The sequence below is a fragment of the Anabrus simplex genome, chromosome 4, assembly GCF_040414725.1.
Source record: "Anabrus simplex isolate iqAnaSimp1 chromosome 4, ASM4041472v1, whole genome shotgun sequence".
NCBI classification, from domain to species: Eukaryota; Metazoa; Arthropoda; class Insecta; order Orthoptera; family Tettigoniidae; genus Anabrus; species Anabrus simplex.
Genome location: NC_090268.1, coordinates 45,551,771 through 45,573,379, shown reverse-complemented (window position 1 = coordinate 45,573,379; position 21,609 = coordinate 45,551,771). Strand labels below are relative to the sequence as shown.

The 21,609-nt window shown below is 38.6% G+C and overlaps 1 protein-coding gene across 1 annotated transcript in view; it reads right to left on the bottom strand.

Moving 5' to 3' along the window:
• Positions 1–21,609, bottom strand: part of SLO2 (slowpoke 2) — a 525,845-nt gene that overhangs the window by 9,660 nt on the left and 494,576 nt on the right. Inside the window, exons 23-24 of the mRNA XM_068227345.1 lie at positions 14,997–15,095; positions 253–458 (exon numbers count right to left, since the gene is read on the bottom strand). Coding sequence (XP_068083446.1) covers positions 253–458; positions 14,997–15,095 — 305 coding nt within the window. The remainder of the gene's footprint in view (positions 1–252; positions 459–14,996; positions 15,096–21,609) is intronic.

Genomic DNA, 21,609 nt, shown 5'->3' with positions numbered 1-21,609 from the left:
AGGAACTATGCAAAAAAGGAGGATACATTTTTATGGTCATCTTCTCATAATGAACTCTAATAGATTAACCAAACACAATCTTTGTGTTCTTCCATAACTGCAAAACAAAACCCAACTGGTTTAAAGAAAATTAAAAAGATCTACATAGTAGAATTAAAAATGAGAGAAAATTCACTATTCGAGTACCCCAAAGAGGGTGAAACAAAATAAGAAGAAGGAAAAAATGATCAAAACTTCAGACATAACACTCACATGATATCTCCTTCTTCCAACTTCAGGTCACAGCTAGGGTTGATGATGACATATGAAAGGCTATTCCTCTTCTCACTCACATCATCATAGTCAACACTAGGTAAGTTGAGGCTCTCCATTCTTGAACGCACCAGGTTTGCTATCTCTGCACGCTCAATCATCTGCGTGTGATTGTCTCTTGCTTCATCCACCATGTTGATAGAATACTGGTGATAGAAAACCAGGAAATAATTTCATTAGAAAAAGTATATTTTGTAACAGCATTAATAAGAAACATGTACAGTACTGTAAAGTACAAAAACTTTATATTTCTCCAGAAAACATTTACAAATAGCCTTATAAAGCAGAAAAGAGTGCATGTAAGAAAAAATAATGCTTATGAGCTACAATTATATGTACAAATTATAAGAAAAAAATTGTATTAAAGTTGAAAGCTACAATTTACTAGCATAGATAAAGAGTAGTAAGAACTGTGATTACAACTTCGAGCTTAACAATTATGTGAAGAATCTTCATGTTATCCAATGAGTACCACCATATTTCAGAGATACTATGTTTAACAATGTTCAAAGTATAATGAGAATCAAAGTTCTGGATTTTATCCATAACTTTGAAAAGTGGTATATTAATACAAATGCTATAACAAGATTGACATGACCAAGCTCGATAGCTGTAGTCGCTTAAGTGCGGCCAGTATCCAGTATTCGGGAGATAGTAGGTTCGAACGTTACTGTCGGCAGTCCTGAAAATGGTTTTCCATGGTTTCCCATTTTCACACCAGGCAAATGCTGGGGCTGTATCTTAATTAAGGCCACGGCCGCTTCCTTCCCACTCCTAGCCCTATCCTGTCCCCCCATTGCCATAAGACCTATCTGTGTCGGTGCGACGTAAAGCAACTTGCAAAAAAAAAAAAAAAAAAAAAAAAAAAAAAAAGATTGACCTGCTATCTAACCTGTATGATCAGCATGGTATAAATTTAAAAAATGTTATCAATATAAAATTCAGATAACGCATTTTTAGCATAAAATGATACAGCCTGTATCTTTATGCAGTCCATGCTGTGGAAACTTGGAAACTCATGTAATAATAATAATAATAATAATAATACTAATAATAATAATAACATGATGAGGTTCTAATTTAACTTACAACTCAATACCAGTAATTTATTTCATTAAAATACATGAAGCATTCTTCAAAGCACAATTCCAGTGTGGTACAATTTTATTCAAACAATAACTTCATACAAATAGTTATCTACAATCCTTCTGAAATTTCCAAAATATTACAAGCTTTTCTCCAAAAAGTCTGAGAAAAGCTTAAAGAAATGTAAATATATCTCTGGATTTAATATACCACTGATCTCAAGCATGTAAAATGTTAACTAATCAACATGATACATTTTTTACATCTTTAAAATATACTTTTAAATAATTTAGTATTTCAAAGGTTGCTTTTTTAAGTCATGTAACTAACAAAACAAATTGCCTTCATTCCCTAACAGTTGTCCATTACTTGAGGAGTTTATTCCCACAAAAAGTTGAACGAATGATATGAATTAGTGTCAGTAGTCTCAAAGTAATAAATATGAAAGGAAAATAGAGACTGGCAACATGTGGTTTTCCTTGATTCTTTGCCAGCCTACATTGTTGCCAGATATGCTGAAGCAAGAAATGCTCAATATTCCTGCAGACAATCCTATCATGTATCTTACTGAATTACCCTTGATGTCATACATCAAAATAAGATGTTTTCGATTAAGAGGATAGTTCTCCCAGAAAGCCTCTCTTTTCAGTGGATGTAAGGTCATAAAATAATGATCATATGGCCTCAGCTGCCAGGTGCAAGCATTTTAATCTGATGCCATCTGGTTGCTTGCTCATTAAGTTCAACATTCCGTTTTACTCTAGGCCTAATAAATGGCAGAGTAAACCAATCCTTGCCCAAGAGAAGTTTGCCATTCAAAAATATGAAGCAATATGGCTGAGGATCTTGGCACTCCAGTAGCTGCTGGCCAAGCCAAGGCACTAACAGGCTGTTCCACCACTGGTTTGGACTTTACTAGGCCTAGGTTGTATATGATCCAATTATTGATCACTGTAGAACTGTTTAGTTGATTTTATTACTTCCATATTCTGGTCTCCCATTTTTTAGTCCTCTTCAAATTACTCTTCATGGGTTAACCATAATTTATTCATGTACCTCTCAACCGTATTCTGGTACCTGAGTGCTTTAGAAATATAATTATTTTACATCTATTCCTTGTTGGCTTGTCAACCTGAATATTTAGTGTCAGTTCATCTCATATTATTTCCATTCTAACAATATATCTCCTCCTTTTGAACTTTCCTTTCATATTAATCACTACCATTAAGATATATCACATTTAATTGATAGTTTTATTATACTTTTTGTATTTAAAAAGAGCAATAATTGTTATTATAATTTTGTTCTAAAAAATTGCAATAATTTTACAAAGCATGTATGTTATATTCCAAGAAATAATTTTAAATTATACATACAAATATAAACATATTGAATAAAAATTACTTTTTACATGTGCTACAATAAAACAAGAAGCACATGTGCATTCTGACACATGCATGTCAGAATATAAATAAATCCACTCTTGGTTATACTCACCATATTGTTCATTCTCTTGTACAAAAGTGGGTCACTGATACATGAAGAATCAGTTCCTCTACTGGAAATCTTTAAATATATATGATTAAAATATTGTAAGAGGTTAAATATTACATACCAGTTCTTGAAGAAACAAACTTCTGGCCTCTGAGAAATGTAGGTATGAAATGTGTATGGTGTGTATAGTTTGCAACTAATTTTGAATGTAAATCAATCCCAACCCAAACAAAATTTGTTAGCGAAAGAATCAGGCAATGGATAGAGTATGGAGCAGGAAAATGTTATCACACAATAAGCATAGATCAATCATTCCAGGGTTGAAAAGAGAATTATGATATAATGAATAATATGTTTATTTATACAGTACCGGTACCGGTATATATTTACTTTAAGGTATTTTGTTAAGATCCACATCTCGGAGCTATCAATCCTATAGTTTGTGGTACATTGGCACTAGGATATTTTAACTTACTAAGTTCAAGATCTTACTAGGTATCAACATAAAGACAAAAATAGGTAGACATTGAAATCATGCAAGATTTCTATTTTATGTAGAATCTAAACCACAAACCATTGTTCTTTCCTATACCAGCAAGTAAACTGCCATAAGATATATTAATTTCCATTGACATTGATTCTTACTTATACCATTAATTTTGTATAGCAAAATAAAAAGCTTAATCAGTATATTCTCTCAGTTTGAATACAAAGTTTATATTCATTAAATTTAAATAAATAGAACTTTTCTCCATAATTATAGTATTACCGAGTTTGATAGCTGCAGTAACTTAAGTGCGGCCAGTATCCACTATTCGGGAGATAGTGGGTTTGAACCCCACTGTCGGCAGCCCTGAAGATGGTTTTCCGTGGTTTCCCATTTTCACACCGAGCAAATGCTGGGGCTGTACCTTAATTAAGGCCATGGCCGCTTCCTTCCCACTCCTAGCCCATTCTTGTCCAATCATTGCCATACGACCTGTCTGTGTCAGTGCGACGTAAAGCAACTCATAAAAAGAAAAAAAAAAGTATCATGTTTTGGAAAGGAAGAAGGCATGAGAGCATCTTTATTGAACAGAAGTTCATTATTAAATCTGCAGCCAAGATTTTAATAGTTTCGCTATTCAATATGGATGAAATAAATTTCCCTGGTCCTAAGGGTAAAATGGATTGAGACAGTTTGTCATAATTTATTACAATTGCCAAAGTTTTACTAGCATTAATGTAAAGACCTACAGACGACTGGATATTTTGAGTTATATTAATAAAATAAATAGTTGAACGCTACATGCAGTCACAGCCCGTCCTCAGCAAATCTTGTTAGCAGACAAGTTCTAGGTAGTCACTTCAGCAAAGGTTGGATCAAAAACCTCATCATCGATGAAGGAAATAGCAAGTTCAAACATATCAAACACAGTAGGGAATAATTAATCCAAATACAAAATTAGCAGAAAGGAGAAAATATCAGTAAAGAAGTGGTCAGTGCATGTAGCATTATTTGAACACCAACAGAAAGAATTTTTACAATAAAATAAACCTTTAAGTTGTTGATACAATCTAGAGGTTCAAAGCGAAGCAAAGCAGTCATCTGTGAACAGGATATGCAGGCCCTGGGAGCAATGAAAAATAAAGGCTTCCACTATCCGTAAGCTTGGCCCTTGGTGGAGTAAAGTGGTTAGCTCTATGCCCAGCTGCTTTTGCCTCCAGGAATTAACCTGGTTCTCATTTTTTGTAGGCTGAGTGAACCTCAGGGCCATGTGCACCTTTGGAAGTGGAAATCTTATTTCTTAAATTTTTCAACTTCTTGACAGGGAATCGAACCCATGTCCTTCCTTATGGAAAGATTGAACACGCCTTTACCATCTCGGTGAGGCAGCCCCTAATCTTGAGGTTCCCCTCATATTTAAGAAAAAGGGACATATCATGACTAAATAAAAGAGACAGACCTAAAATTCTGACTAAAAAAGAATGCTTAGATCAAGAAACTATGAGCAATATAAGGGAGGTCATTAAAAGTAAACAATCGTTAAAGAAAAGGGACCATGGACACTTCAGTTTATAATTTTCTAGTAAATAATAATCATAGCAAACCAGCACGACATTATAATATCAAGAAAATATGTGAAAAGATATAATGTGGCTAAAGCAAAACACAAGGTTTCTAGTAGAATAAACATTGATATAACACAAAGTAGAGTCACTAAATAGGGGATTAAGCTGACAAAGTAGAGACAACACTGAAACACCTGAAGATACAGGATGAAATCATGTTAGTGAAAGGTAACTTAGAGATATTACACACTGCTGGACAAATCTTGAAGAGTTCACTATGCAAGGGACATAGCTCAGAAATTAACTGTCCAGAGCTTTGCATCCACGGTTTCAAATAAGTTCATTTGGTAGAGATAAATTCACTCCCTGCCAATGTTCCCCACAGTTCTAGAAGTACCAAGTTCCATAGCCTCGTAGGATTTAACACTCGAAGTTGATAGATAATAGGTGTTCAAAAAAGTTGAGTGTTGATGGACATTTAGATGGCAAATGCAGAGTATGTTTAAGCCTACAACTGGTGGTCCAACAGCTCTGCATTCCGACCGACCAGCTGAGCAGAGGAGGGGGACCATGGCTTTACACCTCTGTATTTGGGAGAAGAGAGGGGCTGGTCCCCACCGTTGACTGTCCTGAGAATTGTTTTCCATGGTTTTCCATTCTTCTGCACTAAGGCAAATGACAGGACAGTTCCTAGTATAGACCATGGCCCCCAATCCCCATGGGGATCATTCATCATTAAACTTCGTAACAGAAATCATCCACCATAAATAGCAGGTTCTTTCCCAATGCCCCTAAGGATTATAATTTAGAAATTCAAGTGAGTAAAGAAGTATACAGCCATCTCAACACAACCTCCATACATGACCTTCACCACTTCTCCCTGACCTAGAGAGAGAGAGAGTAACCCTTTATGAGGTCCACCGTGCTCCTTCAGGGTGCGGAAGTGAAGCTTTTGTAGTTAGTTAATTAGACATTTAGAGAACAAACAAGAACAGCAGGTATGCCATCATGGCATCTAATATGTGAAATCAACATTCCAGCAAGAAGAAGTACTACAGAAGAGAACCTCCGTCCAACCCACTCCAAGCACTTAAAGATCTTCTGATACGGCTACTTCTGAACCAAGGACACCTGAATGATGCCTTTCAACCCCAGGCTCTCCAATGGAAGACAAAGCCATTAAACTGGCCCGGAGAATGATGAACTGCGGAATTCCAAATTTGAATAATAAGAAATGTCGTGCCATTACACCCATCTCGATTGTCAACTCTTATACGCCCGTGTCAGATCCTGGGAACCTGGCTTCAACCAACAGTAGCATTTCATCTTTGAGACTGAAGGCATCAGACATCGTGGCCCCATTTCACCTGCCATCAGGGAACCAATCACCGGGTTACATGCCGTTCAACCTCATCAGTTATGCCAATGCAGTTAAAAACCCTGTGCTGCCAAACCAGATCCGATAACATAGTGGAATGGCTCCAACATCTCTCCTCACCTCACCTTTCTTCATCATTAAACTTCGTAACAGAAATCATCCACCATAAATAGCAGGTTCTTTCCCAATGCCCCTAAGGATTATAATTTAGAAATTCAAGTGAGTAAAGAAGTATACAGCCATCTCAACACAACCAGGCCATCCTACTGTATATTAGTGAACACCTTTCAGGTGAAAACGTACATAGATAGATAGATAGATAGATATTTAGAAGACGTATATTCTATGCAAGGCCCATCCTGCCCAGGTCAAAGTTTTACATACAATCCCATATAAGGAAGAGCTCTCCTAACTTATCCACTCTCTCCATTGGGTACACCACACAACAAGCCAACGTGGAGAGTAGTGTACGGTCTATACACGTTGTAACAATGAGGTATGGCCAAACATTCAAGACACATTCCTCACATGTAGAAGAAGAAAATATGTTACAAGTAATGAACTTCATTCCAGTTCCATGCTGACTTTAAATATCTAAGATAAAATTCTAAAAGAATTTAATTGTATAAAGTCCACCTGTTCAATGCAAGTTTGCCATTTGATGAATGGTGTGTTTAAAAAGCTTCATAGGACATGTTTCAACCTAGCCTAGAGGTCATCATCAGCTAAAATAACACAAAGATGAAAGAAATATACAAAAACAGTGATACATACAAACTTGAGGTACAGTAATATACAATTAACTAATGCAATGAAAATGTTCATAGCATCAATCTTGGATGAATCTAGTTGTAACAGGTGTGGGTCCAACCATATTTAACACAATTATTGGTTGGCTGGAGGAATACTTTAAAATTGTGAAGACTGTCAACACTTTTAGATCCTGGCAATACTTGTGTTCTCCATCAAGAAATTTTAAGGATGTTTCAAACTTCACTCGCTTTCCAGAAGCATGACAAATAGAACAACATTCGACAGTCTTCACAATATGAAAGTATTTCTTTATGCTTCTCCTCAGGAAAGTTGCAGAGTATTTGCACTATCCACTTGAGGTGATCGGGGGGAACCTCGTGACATATTCATAATAAAACAGACTTACTTAATACCATTGATATATACATACATAATCATTATAGACCGTTCTGCCTTTCAGCGTTCAGTCTGCAAGCCTCTGTGAATTCACTAAACATCCCCACAATCTTTTATTTGCAACTAGTACTGTGGCTTCATTTAGTTCTTTACCTCTTATTTTTAAATCGTTAGAAACTGAGTCTAACCGTCGTCTTTGTCTTCCTCTATTTCTCTTACCCTCTATAACAGAGTACATTATTCTCACAGGTAACCTATTCTTCTCCATTCACCTCACGTGACCCCACCACAGAAGCCGGTTTATGCGTACAGCTTCATCCATCGAGTTCATTCCTAACTTAGCCTTTATCTCCTAATTCTGAGTACCCTCCTGCCATTGTTCCCACCTGTTTGTACCAGCAATCATTCTTGCTACTTTCATGTCTGTTTCTTCTAACTTATGAATAAGATATCCTGAGTCCATACAGCTTTCACTCCCATAAAGCAAAGTTGTTCTGAAAATAGACTGATGTAAAGATTGTTTCGTCCGGAGGCTGACTTCTTTCTTATAGAATACTGTTGATCGCAACTGCGAGCTCACTGCATTAGCTTTATTACATCTTGATTCAATTTCACTTACTATATTACCATCCTGGGAGAACACATAACCTAAATACTTGAAATTATTTACCTGCTCCAGCTTTGTATCACCAATATGACATTCAATTCTCTTGGATTTCTTACCTACTGACATCAATTTAGTCTTCGAAAGGCTGATTTTCATACCATACTCACTGCACCTATTTTCAAGTTCCAAGATATTAGACTGCAGACTTTCGGCACAATCTGCCATTAAGACCAAGTCTTCAGCATAGGCCAGACTGCTTACTACATTTCCACCTAACTGAATCCCTCCCTGCCACTTTATACCTTTCATCAGATGATCCATGTAAACTATGAACAACAAAGTTGAAAGATTACAGCCTTGTCTAACCCCTGTAAGTACCCTGAACCAAGAACTCATTCTACCATTAATTGTCACTGCAGTCCAATTGTCAACATAAATGCGTTCGATTGATTTTAACGATCTACCCTTTATCCCATTGTCCCCCAGTATGGCAAGCATCTTTTCCCTTGGTACCCTGTTGTATGCTTTCTATAGATCTACAAGTATACGTATTGATATATAGTATGAATAAAATAGAGCAGCAAAATAACCTCACACTCATACTGCATGAACAAGCACTGGTGCATCTGTGGGTATAAGTAAAGCATATTTTACTTTTCTGTAGAACTCCTCTGAAAAGGAAAGCAACGTTACCTTCTCTATAAAGATCAGTTCAGTTCAAATGGAGGGCAATTTCGTTATCAACCTAACCTAACTAACCTTGTCTTGTCATGACTTTAGAATGATTTTAAGACTTATCCTTTGTGTATTCTTCTTGACTTACGGCATATGTACACTCATGTTCATAAAAACCAGAACACCTTGAAAGTCTAGAGATAGGAAGGTCATATTTGCAAGACATGTACATTAGTATGTTCTGAAGAAATGATTAGGATTTGAATCATGTTGGCCCTTAGGTTTAAGGTCTATATTGATATCTCGGCACACCACCACCAACTGGTAAAATGTGCTTGTGGCTCTCGTTGTCGCTATAAACCGAAGGTAATGGATCAGTGTGACTTGAGTAGATATGCAAGAAGCCTCGCAGACGTGTGCAAGAACCGTACCATCAAATGAGTGAGTTTGAAAGAGGGCACATTATTGGCATGAGAGAACGTGATGCATCCATTCGGGAAATTGCTGCTCATGTGGGATGAAGTGTGTTGGCAGTGCAACGAGTGTGTACAGAATGATTCACAGAAGGCCGTAGAACACGGTGAGTTGGGTCTGGTCGCACCACCCAGACCACCCCCCGAGAAGATCGACACCTTATCCGAATGGCATTGCAGGACAGATATGCGTCCTCCTCGGCTCTGGCGCAACAGTGGAACAGTGTAACACATCGTACACTATCAGGAGTGACAGACCGTCGCTGTTTATTACGGTCTGGTTTACCAGCGTGCCGTCCACTTCTCTGTCTGCCTTTGTGCATAAACATGCTAGACTGCAATGGTATACGGAACGATGCCACTGGGGACATGAATGGCAGCAGATAGTGTTTTCAGACGAATCCAGTTTCTGTTTGTTTGAAAATGATGGCTGCATTTTGGTTTGCCGCAGACAGGGTGAGAGGCATTACAATGACTGCATTCGCACAAGACATACAGCGCCAACTCAAGACCTTATGGTGTGGGGTTCTACTGGGTCCAAACACAAATCACAGCTGGTGCGTGTCCAGGGCACTGTGACCAGTTTGACCTACGTCAATGATATTCCGCAATGATAAGATATCTATTAGGTTCAACCTTTTCAATACTAATTAGGTACGTGTTTATGTTACAAATACCTTTTATTCAACTTGGGGACCAGTTTCGACATATATGATGTCATCATCAGCCATAAAAATCATAAATATATAAGCAAAGACATAATCTGTGTGAATGGTCAGCAAAGACATAATCTGTGTGAATGGTCAGTTACAGATTATGTCTTTGCTTATATATTTGTGATTTTATGGCTGATGATGACATTATATATGTCGAAACCAGTCCCCAAGTTGAATAAAAGGTATTTGTAACATAAACACGTACCTAATTAGTATTGAAAAGGTTGAACCTAATAGATATCTTATCGTTGATCTCAGTTCAATACGGAAACATTAATGAAGTTCACATCTTTAAATGATATCCTGCAACCCATAGTCATACCCTTTCTGCACGACACCCCAGATGCCATATTTCAACAGGACAATGCGCGACCACATGTTGCTGCATGAACGTGCCTTCTTGATGTCACAGGATTTCAGACTGTTGCCTTGGTCCGCCTGATCACCAGACTTGTCGCCAATCAAAAATGTGTGGGATATGGTGAAACGACGGGTGCAGTGCTGCGACCCAATGCCAATCACCAAAGATAAAATGTAGAACCAGGTGAATGCAGCATGGATGGCTATAGCCCAGGACGCCATTCGCGCCTTATATGCATCGATGCCATCATGCATGGAACAAGTTATCAGTGCCCAGGGAAGATCCAGTGCCTGCTAGGCAACAGGACACATGCTGAACCTAAGTGACTGAAATGCTAATCATTTCTGCAGAACATACTAATGAACATGTCCTGTGAATATGAACTTCCTATCTCTAGTCTTTCAAGGTGTTTAGTTTTTTATAAACATGAGTGTACTTCTAATATATTTGCTTATGTTTATTGTTACAGTGTGGTTTCACGTCAGTCCGGCAAGTAATAGCAAATTTCAACAAGGGAGCTGAATTATTTATATAAGGCAAACACCGAAGAATATGCTCATTGAGCTTGAAAACCGACTTAATTATGAATATCTCAATTTCTCATTTACTTGTGTAAGGGAACCTTCATTATTGATATTTATATTGAGGTTAGTTTGTTGAAGGTTATGTCTCATGATTTCAATATGTAACTAGTCATGTTGGCAACAGTGATGAGCCATTTAAAAAAGAGATGAGGGCGACAATATTTGCTTTTTAGTGTATAGTCTTACATGCTGAGTACTATAATTAAGTGGTTAATAACGTAAGAGGAGGAGAAGTCGCCACACGGTACAACCATTTTGGCACAAAAAGAAAGAAGAATGGTTTACTAGATTAGACTAGAGCAAACTAATAAGTCATGGGTGGAGAAGGAATGAAAGGAGGTACTAGGAAGAAGGGAGATATAAGAAAGTTGTCTGATTTAAAATCTTATCTGTATATGAGTGGTGAGTGGTGATTATAACAGAGAAGTAAAGAGACTAAGAAGGAGGTGTAGGTTGGAAAGATATAGAGTTAGAAATGGCTGTGGAAGTAAGGAGAAATTGAAGGATCTTACTAGAAAATTGAATCTCGCAAAGAAGTCAGCTAAGGATAATATGATGCCAAGCATAATCGGCGGTCATACAAATTTTAGTGAAAAATGGAAGGGTATGTATCAGTACTTGAAGGCAGAAATAGGTTCCAAGAAGTACATTCCAGGAATCATTAATGAACAAGGGGAGTGTGTATGTGAGGATCTTCAAAAGGCAGAAGTATTCAGTCAGCAGTATATAAAAATTGTTGGTTACAAGGATAACGTCCAGATGGAGGAGGTGACTAATACTAAAGAAGTATTAAAATTTACCTATGACAACAATGACATTTACAGTAAGATACATAAGTTGAAAACTAGAAAAGCGGCTGGAATTGATAAGATTTCGGGGGATATGCTAAAGATATGGGTTGGGATATAGTACCATATCTGAAGTACCTATTTGATTATTGTTTGGTTGAAGGAGCTATACCAAATGAATGGAGAGTTGCTGTAGTAGCCCCTGTGTATAAAAGAAAGGGTGATAGACATAAAGCCGAAAATTACAAGCCAGTCAGTTTGACATGCATTGCATGTAAGCTTTGGGAAAGCATTCCTTCTGATTATATTAGACATGTTTGCAAAATTAATAACTGGTTTGATAGAAGGCAGTTTGGGTTTAGGAAAGGTTATTCCACTGAAGTTCAACTTGTAGAATTCCAGCAAGATATAGCAGATATCCTGGATTCAGGAGGTCAAATGGACTGTATCGTGATTGACCTATCTAAGGCATTTGATAGGGTAGATCATGGGAGACTACTGGCAAAAATGAGTGCAAATGGACTTGACAAAAGAGTGACTGAATGGTTGGCTATATTTCTAGAAAATAGAACTCAGAGAATCAGAGCAGCTGAAGCTTTATCCGTCCCTGTAATAATTAAGCGGGGAATTCCTCAAGGCAGTATTATTGGACCTTTATGTTTTCTTATATATATATCAATGATATGTGTAAAGAAGTGGAGTCAGAGATAAGGCTTTTAGCAGATGATGTTATTCTGTACAGAGTTATAAATAAGTTACAAGATTGTGAGCAACCGCAAAATGACTTTGATAATGTTGATGATAAAGAAGGTTAAACGTCAGGTTGTGAGTTTCACAAATAGGAAAAGTCCTCTCAGTTTTAATTACTGCATTGATAGGGTGAAAGTTTCTTTTGGGGATCATTGTAAGTACCTGGGTGTTAATGTAAGGAAAGATCTTCATTGGGGTAATCACATAAAAATGACTGTATATAAAGGATACAGATCTCTGGATATGGTTATGAGCGTTACTTAGGGGTTGTAGTAAGGATGTAAAGGAGAGGGCATATAAGTCTCTGGTAAGACCCCAACTTGTCCGGCTCCGCGGTGTAGTGGGCAACGCGCCCGTCTGTCACCCGGTGGCCCCGGGTTCAATTCCCGGCTGAGTCAGGGGTTTTTAATTGTAAATGAATAATATCCCTCACCTGGGGACTCGTTTTTTGTGTCATCCTTAACTCTCTACACTTCCTCCATTCCAATTACACTCAAGTTCATATAACATGGTGCAAGTAGGGGCTAAAGATCTCTATAGGTCGACACCCAAACAAGTAGCATTTATTATTATTTTTAAAAAAAGACCCCAACTAGAGTATGGTTCCAGTGTATGGGATCTTTACCAGGATTACTTGATTCAAGAACTGGAAAAAATCCAAAGAAAAGCAGATCGATTTGTTCTGGGTGATTTCCGACAAAAGAATAGCGTTACAAAAATGTTGCAAAGTTTGGGCTGGGAAGACTTGGCAGAAAGGAGACGAGCTGCTCGACTAAGTGGTATGTAAGGCCAAAGAATAATACTAGATTATAAATTCCACCTATTCAATACATAAGAGTTTTTTTACTTAAATTTAAGAAATAGATCTTAACATGACATGTTTCACCCATAATTAGGGCATTATCAGCCTAAAAATCTCTTATGACAAGGTCTTATAATAAATCCTTATAATCCACTTGCTAGTCTTTTTTTAGACATTTGTACCTACAACAGTATCCTCATATTTATATTTTAGACCTTCGTTAAAAACTACAAATAAGAACAATCAGGATCCTGATTTTTTTTCATTCTTTCAGGTATGAGAGTTTTAGGCTGATGATGCCCTCATTATGGGCAAAAACGGCCCTGTATCTAATATGTTAAGATCTATTTCTTAAATTTAAATAAAAAAACTCTTATGTATTGAATAGGTAGAATTTATAATCTAGTATTATTCTTTCACTTTAAGTACATTTCAATACAGACCATAACATGAGATTTGTAATATATAAGTGGTATGTTTCAAGCCGTCAGTGGGGAGATGGCATGGAATGACATCAGTAGATGAATAGGTTTGAATTCAAGAGGACAAATTGGGTCAAATATTTGTTTATAGGGAGGGGAGATAGGGATTGGAATAACTTACCAAGGGAGACATTCAATAAATTTCCAATTTCTTTGCAATCATTTAAGAAAAGGCTAGGAAAACAACAGATAGTGAATCTGCCACCTGGGTGACTGCCCTAAATGCAGATCAGTAGTGACTGATTGATTGATTGATTGATTGATTGATTGATTGATTGATTGATTGATTGATTGATTGATTGATTGATTGATTGATTGATTGATTGATGGCCAACATTGGGAATATTTATATTGAACAGAAAAGAGGACATGGACAAGTGATCCTTCATTTTGAGAGTGAAGCAACTGTCCTAAGTCATTCGGTAAAAATCTTACATTAGAAAGTACTTCTACTCTAAAGGACTGAATGATTGGTCATCAGTCAGTAATAGGAATAAGGAAGCTCCTGATTCCTTTACTCATCTCCTCCTATCCTTCCCCTTACCATCCTACTACCTATATCAGTGTGTACACATCCATGGTACTGAGCCATTCTTTTCTTTCCTCTATCAATACAGGCTGTATCAAAAGGCCAATATGTGTGTGATATCAACAACATTCCCACCTGATCATTTGCAGCTTTTCATAAGTTTCCTGATTATGCATTATACTGTGCTGTAGCACATTTTATTGTATAGGTCATACCATTTTTAATACTTCTAACATAAATTTGGAGTGAAGACAATATAATACTTAACAGAAAGGCAATAACAGAATTTTATGGTTAATGTACTGTCTGATTCATCTAATTCCTGAGAGAAAGACTGACTATAGTTATTTGTTCACAACATAACCTAAGTGAATTTCAACTAAAACTTGGGTTACTATTCTACGTACATGATGGCAGTCTTGCATGCTTTCCATCGAAGAAGTTATACTACCAAACTTTTCTTCAAAACATAATTTTATGAGCTTTTCAAACCTGCTACACGACAATTGCTAGAAGGATGCTTCTTCCCATAATTAAACATTTATACAAGTACACATTTTTAATTTTGGATTTCAAGACACTTTCAACTTTAGTTCAAATTTACTGCATCCTCAGAGCCATTGTATAAAATATGGTTGAGTCCTTCATAAATCTGCATTCCTCTCACATGAAAGCAAAGCAAAGCAAGCAAGCAACAAAATCAAAGCAGTGAAGCATTAAGAAGATTGTCATCACTCACAAACTCGCATCTTACTCACCGTTGAGGTTTGATTTTGAACACAACCCAGACAGTTTGTCATTTGTGATTTGGGTTTGTATGTGACCCCAACTCCATCAGAGTCATTGTCCTCGTCAAGCTTGAATAAACAGGAAGCATGACCAATAAAGAAACTACGTACAGCATGCACTAGACTTAGCTATAATGCTTAGGAGCAACAAGTCCTGTTAACATAAGTGAACACCGCCATACTATGTACACAGAGTTCTCTTCTTTTTTTCTTTTTTTCTTTTCTTTCTCTGATCTTTCACCTGGATGCAGATGCAAGTCTTTTTTTGTAATATGTATATAATGGAGTTAATATTAATAAACACAAAAGTTATGTTAATTTATATACAAACCATTTTATTTATATACAAAGTGCAAAAAATAGTATTAACAAAGATCCAGGCACTGTAAAAAATTATGTTGTTTTATATGAGATATTAAACTGTCCATTTCTATACTATGGAGAAAATTGTGTAATTATCTCTAAGCAATTAAACAATTGTTATAACATAGATATACAAATTTCTTAACTGACAGCTAGAGTTCTGAGGAGTTATAAATTAATAGATAATCTTGAAATCCTCAACCTATTTACAATCAAAATGTAATTTTATACGAAATAAAATGAATTAATATTTTCCTATACTCTTAAAAAATTCTTCTGAGAAGAGAGAAAATCTGATCTATACAAATATAGCTTCATCTGCACAATAGATTTTCAAAATAGGATAATTTATATGTATAAATATAAATGAATAATAGTTATGGCTATGATACTTCGTAACCTAAAATCTTCTGTACCATGCAATTCCTTCTATGAAGGTATACAAGTACTACTACAAACTAATACAAGCAAACGCACACACGCACACTGTGCTACTAAATCATCTAGTCTAAAACTAGTGGACTCCACAACACAATGGTGTACCTTTCTTATTTACAAGCATTATAAACAATTTTCAGTAACAAAATGTTTAATAAGGAAGAGAGGCAGTGAAGAAATAAATGTTGATCTCATCTTAAAAGGAGTTCAAAAATTATACAATAGTACATGGAATGTAAAACTGTATAACTGCGATAAATAACGATTGATTTTAGAAATCTTCTACACTGAGTTGATCTACTCCATACTTGGCATTATAATTGTCATGACAAGTACTGATAGTTTACAAACAAAAGAGGTTGCTTAAGCTTGGCTGGCTTTAAATTTGTTACTATAGCTAACCTCATTAATAGAAGAGACTTCAAAAGTTGCTACCAGCTCCACATTTTCACCAATCAATATCTTGCTTTAATACAGGGCAATTACCATCTCCAACCCAGCCACAGGGGGAGCAATCCAGCTCAACTCTGTGCCAGTCCCAAATCCATAAATGGGAAGGATGAATGGCTGGTTAATGAGTCCCAGTGGAGACACTTAAGCTGAGTAGGTGTCTTTGATAAATACTGGGAAATGCTACAGTTGGCAGGCTTGTCTACTTACACAGCTAGCAAAGCCCCCTTAGAGCAACAGAAGGGTGAAGCAGGGTAATATTGGCTTGGGTATGGTAATCCTGACAGAACAATCTCTGGTCTTTTAAGTTGGGGGGTTTACAAAGATCTAACTACCATACTTATCAGTGAACTGTATTGTATAATGGAGGAGATACAAGTAGTAGAACGCACACAAAAATGAAACTGGAGTTCACTTACAGAAGTCTATGAAACCTATTAAATTAAATTTCTTCCAAGGACCTTTTTAATGGGCACACCACCCTGCTGTTTTTACAGGCCACCCGACTAACACAACCTAGGTGATATGTTCTAGTTACATCATATTAATATATATGTGAGTCACTAGGTGATCCAAATTAAAATATAAATACCATAAAACTGTTTATTTAAATGATAAAACATTATTGCCAGCATAATAGCATCGATTACATCAGAGTTTAAATGTTTAGCTTGACTATCACGTAGTGTCGTGCGCGAGCGGTGTCTGGATTAGCGTGGAATCGCATGCGAGCACTCGATTCCGCATGAGGTCGCAAACCTGTATGGCACTCCATAGCAACTGAGTGGTAAGCCCCGGTATTACACGACTACGAACGAGCAATACAATGCTAGAAGTACAAAATACACTGACTGACAGAGCAAATGCAACACCAAGAAGGAGTGGTCAGAACTTTATGCCAATTGCAGGGTAGACTGACGTCACTGAGGTACGCTTATGATGTGAAATGCGCCGCTGTGCTGCGCACTAGCGAACGATAAATGGGACACGGCGTTGGTGAATGGCCCACTTCGTACCGTGATTTCTCAGCCGACAGTCATTGTAGAACGTGTTGTCATGTGCCACAGGACACGTGTATAGCTAAGAATGCCAGGCCGCCATCAACGGAGGCATTTCCAGCAGACAGACGACTTTACGAGGGGTATGGTGATCGGGCTGAGAAGGGCAGGTTGGTCGCTTCGTCAAATCGCAGCCGATACCCATAGGGATGTGTCCACGGTGCAGCGCCTGTGGCAAAGATGGTTGGCGCAGGGACATGTGGCACGTGCGAGGGGTCCAGGCGCAGCCCGAGTGACGTCAGCACGTGAGGATCGGCGCATCCGCCGCCAAGCGGTGGCAGCCCCGCACGCCACGTCAACCGCCATTCTTCAGCATGTGCAAGACACCCTGGCTGTTCCAATATCGACCAGAACAATTTCCCGTCGATTGGTTGAAGGAGGCCTGCACTCCCGGCGTCCGCTCAGAAGACTACCATTGACTCCACAGCATAGACGTGCACGCCTGGCATGGTGCCGGGCTAGAGCGACTTGGATGAGGGAATGGCGGAACGTCGTGTTCTCCGATGAGTCACGCTTCTGTTCTGTCAGTGATAGTCACCGCAGACGTGGAGAAAGGTCAAATCCGGCAGTAACTGTGGAGCGCCCTACTGCTAGACAACGCGGCATCATGGTTTGGGGCGCTATTGCGTATGATTCCACGTCACCTCTAGTGCGTATTCAAGGCACGTTAAATGCCCACCGCTACGTGCAGCATGTGCTGCGGCCGGTGGCACTCCCGTACCTTCAGGGGCTGCCCAATGCTCTGTTTCAGCAGGATAATGCCCGCCCACACACTGCTCACATCTCCCAACAGGCTCTACGAGGTGTACAGATGCTTCCGTGGCCAGCGTACTCTCCGGATCTCTCACCAATCGAACACGTGTGGGATCTCATTGGACGCCGTTTGCAAACTCTGCCCCAGCCTCGTACAGATGACCAACTGTGGCGAATGGTTGACAGAGAATGGAGAACCATCCCTCAGGACACCATCTGCACTCTTATTGACTCTGTACCTCGATGTGTTTCTGCGTGCATCGCCGCTCGCGGTGGTCCTACATCCTACTGAGTCGATGCCGTGCGCATTGTGTAACCTGCATATCGGTTTGAAATAAACATCAATTATTCATCCGTGCCATCTCTGTTTTTCCCCCAACTTTCATCCCTTTCGAACCACTCCTTCTTGGTGTTGCATTTGCTCTGTCAGTCAGTGTACTATATCTTGTTTGTGGTAATACTAAAATAATTCAATTTTGCAGTTAATGTTTGCCTGTCTGCTATTATTTTTAATGCCCTGAGAGGAATAAAGTGAAATGATAACATTCATTTTTTTATGTAGTGTTTCCTGCCCAGCTGCTCATCCCTGCCACCTGGCTGACAAAAATGTCTGGGGAGAACTATGGAATAGGCTGTGTTGCTTGAGACTTAGGACTAAATTCTTCAATATAACAATGTTTTGTATGTATACTCCAAAGGATGAAGTGAGAAAGATGAGATAATTTTAGTCTAAATTGGAGGAAGAAATATTTTTTGCTATTTGTTTTACGTCGCACCAACACAGATAGGTCTTACGGCGACAATGGGACAGGAAAGGCCTAGGAATGGGAAGGAAGCAGCCATGGCCTTAATTAAGGTACAGCCCCAGCATTTGCCTGGTGTGAAAATGGGAAACCACGTAAAACCATTTTCAGGGCTGCTGACAGTGGGGTTCGAACCCACTATCTCCCGGATGCGAGCTCACAGCTGCGCGCTCGAAACCGCATGGCCAACTCGCCCGGTAAAGAGGAAGAAATAAACTGAGTATAGAGGCATGAGGCAAAACTATTATTGGGGAACCTAAATGGAAGCCCAGGTAAAGGAGGAGGATTGGTCCCTGATGAGTGACCCCAAAATCAGGCATGTAACCAATGGATCACAGATTAAATGCATACAGTGGAAATGCTAACGTATCCAGGGTAACCGATGCATTGGCAGTGGTGAAAAACCGAGGCCAGGCTGCTAGTGTAAACTAGTGCTAACAAAACAAGACCGCTAACCAGGATCATGATGCCAAAATCAGAAATCAGTCTAGCACCATGGAATGACTACTAGATATAAAGAGGGGCTACTTGAACTAATCTGGTAATCTGCTAAAATATCTCCAATGCAGTCTTATCTGAACTACATCTCACTGAATTGGGAAAGAAGGCTGTGTGAGTGCCCAAAAGTAGTACAGAAATGATGATCAGGTGGTGACATATAGTGAAGGAGTCAGTTTAGCATTGGATAAAAAGGTGATCAAAAGAGTCTTAGCATTCCAAACCCCCTCCAGTCGGCTAGCCATCTTAACACTTGCTAGCACAGTCCCATTACAAGTCATCATCATTTATGCACCCACACTAGTCTGTCTGGATGTAGGAAAAAGGACACATTCTACTCCAAGCTCCAAATTGCTTTTGATTCCCTGCCAAAGAAAGATCTAATGGTAATCGCCAGTGATTTCAATGCTCATGTGAGATCGGACACTAGAGGTTGGGAAAAAACCCTGGGCAAATTTGAATTATCTTAGATGAAGTTAATGATAACGGGGTAATACTGATGTTGTTTGCAATGACCAATGGTCTCCTGGTTGGAAATAACTTCTTTCAGCATCCCTGTAAGCCCCAGCTTGCATGATAACAGCAAGGATAAATCGCTTGTAAATTATGTTCTCATCAGTATACATTTATGAGTGATGTGCAGCACAGACTGTGGAGCTGATCATCACCTAGTCCATGTGTGTATGCAGCTTAAGACTAACAAGTTCAAAATCTAAACCACAATCTACTAGGCATAAGTGGTCCAAGCTTGCTGACCAAGCCTCTAAGCATGATTTTCAGATAGTGTTAACTAACCAGTTAGTCATCCTGGAACAGTCTCAGGATGTGAATATAATTTGAAAATCCATAGCCTGTTTCCAGTCATTCGATCAGGTCAGGAATGGAATGAATGAAGCCCCCATCCTGCGGCAAGGATAGGAGATGTGCCGGCTGCCGAAGCCTGTCGTACTCCTCTGGGGCAATGATAAATGACTCACAGATGAAATGAAATGTTAATGGAGAGTGGTGGTGGAATGAAAGATGACAGGGAAAACTGGAGTACCCAGAGAAAAACCTGTCCTGCCTCTGCTTTGTCCAGCAGAAGTCTCACATGGAGTGATCGGGATCTGAACCACGGTATCCAGCAGTGAGAGGCCGGGGCGCTGCCGCCTGAGCCACGGAGGCTTGATGTGAATATAATAGCTGACTAAATTGTTAGCATCATCTGAGACAGTGTTGAGAGTACCTGACCAATTGTGCATCATAGGACAGAGAATTGGATTTCCAATGACTATCATGACCTAACCGATCAATGTACATGTACTAAACTCGATGATCATGAACTGTACAGACGACTGAATCAGTCAGTCCATTGCAAAGAAGTGAGTGCAAGCCCACTGGGACAATGGGGCCATGGAAATAGAAGAAGTCACATAATACACGGAGTATAACTTAAAACTTCGTAGCGGAGTACCGGAGTGCAGAGAAGCAGTGACAGCAAGTGCAGTGCTCGCAATGGCAAGCGGACTTAATCGTCTAAAAAGAGTGGCATGATTACGCCTACAGAAACTAAATGGAACTGAAATCACCAGCTATATACATACTCAGGTCAAATAAACTATTAAATTAAACTGCAATCACCACTGAATGAGTCCGGTAAGATCGTAAGTGTAATAATTTTGTTGCAATACGTGCTAACAAATGTGAAATACCAGTCTCCTAAACTACTTTCTGAAGCGACTTATGTAGACTGACTTGCTGTCTTGCCTGTATATCTTCTAACCTCTCCTGTGTGAGAACTATTCTCCTTCGATTTTTTCCTTCTTCTTATTAGTTATGGAACAAGTACTATGCCATTTGTTGTTTCAAGTAATGTTTTGATGATACTGTACAAACGGAGAAGTGTCTATGGAATTTTCAAAGGTACCTTTTAACTGGTTTTTTCTTCTTATGCAAATAATGGTTGATCAAAAATATTCTTTGTGCTGTAATGTATTTAACTATCGCAACAATAACCTCACAATACGCCTTAAAAGTAATAGCGAACTGCTGAGTCAGCTGTCAAAACTTCTTATCACGCTCGCTTGGGAATTCCTGTGGCCTGTGAGCAGAAATGCAAAGTCTTACATCATGTTCCCTGTATAATGAATACAACATGCTCTACACCAAACTTAGGCACTCTAATGGGAAGGCCAAGTCGATCAGTGACAACAAAAGCAAGTCTGATGGCTCTTTCGTACA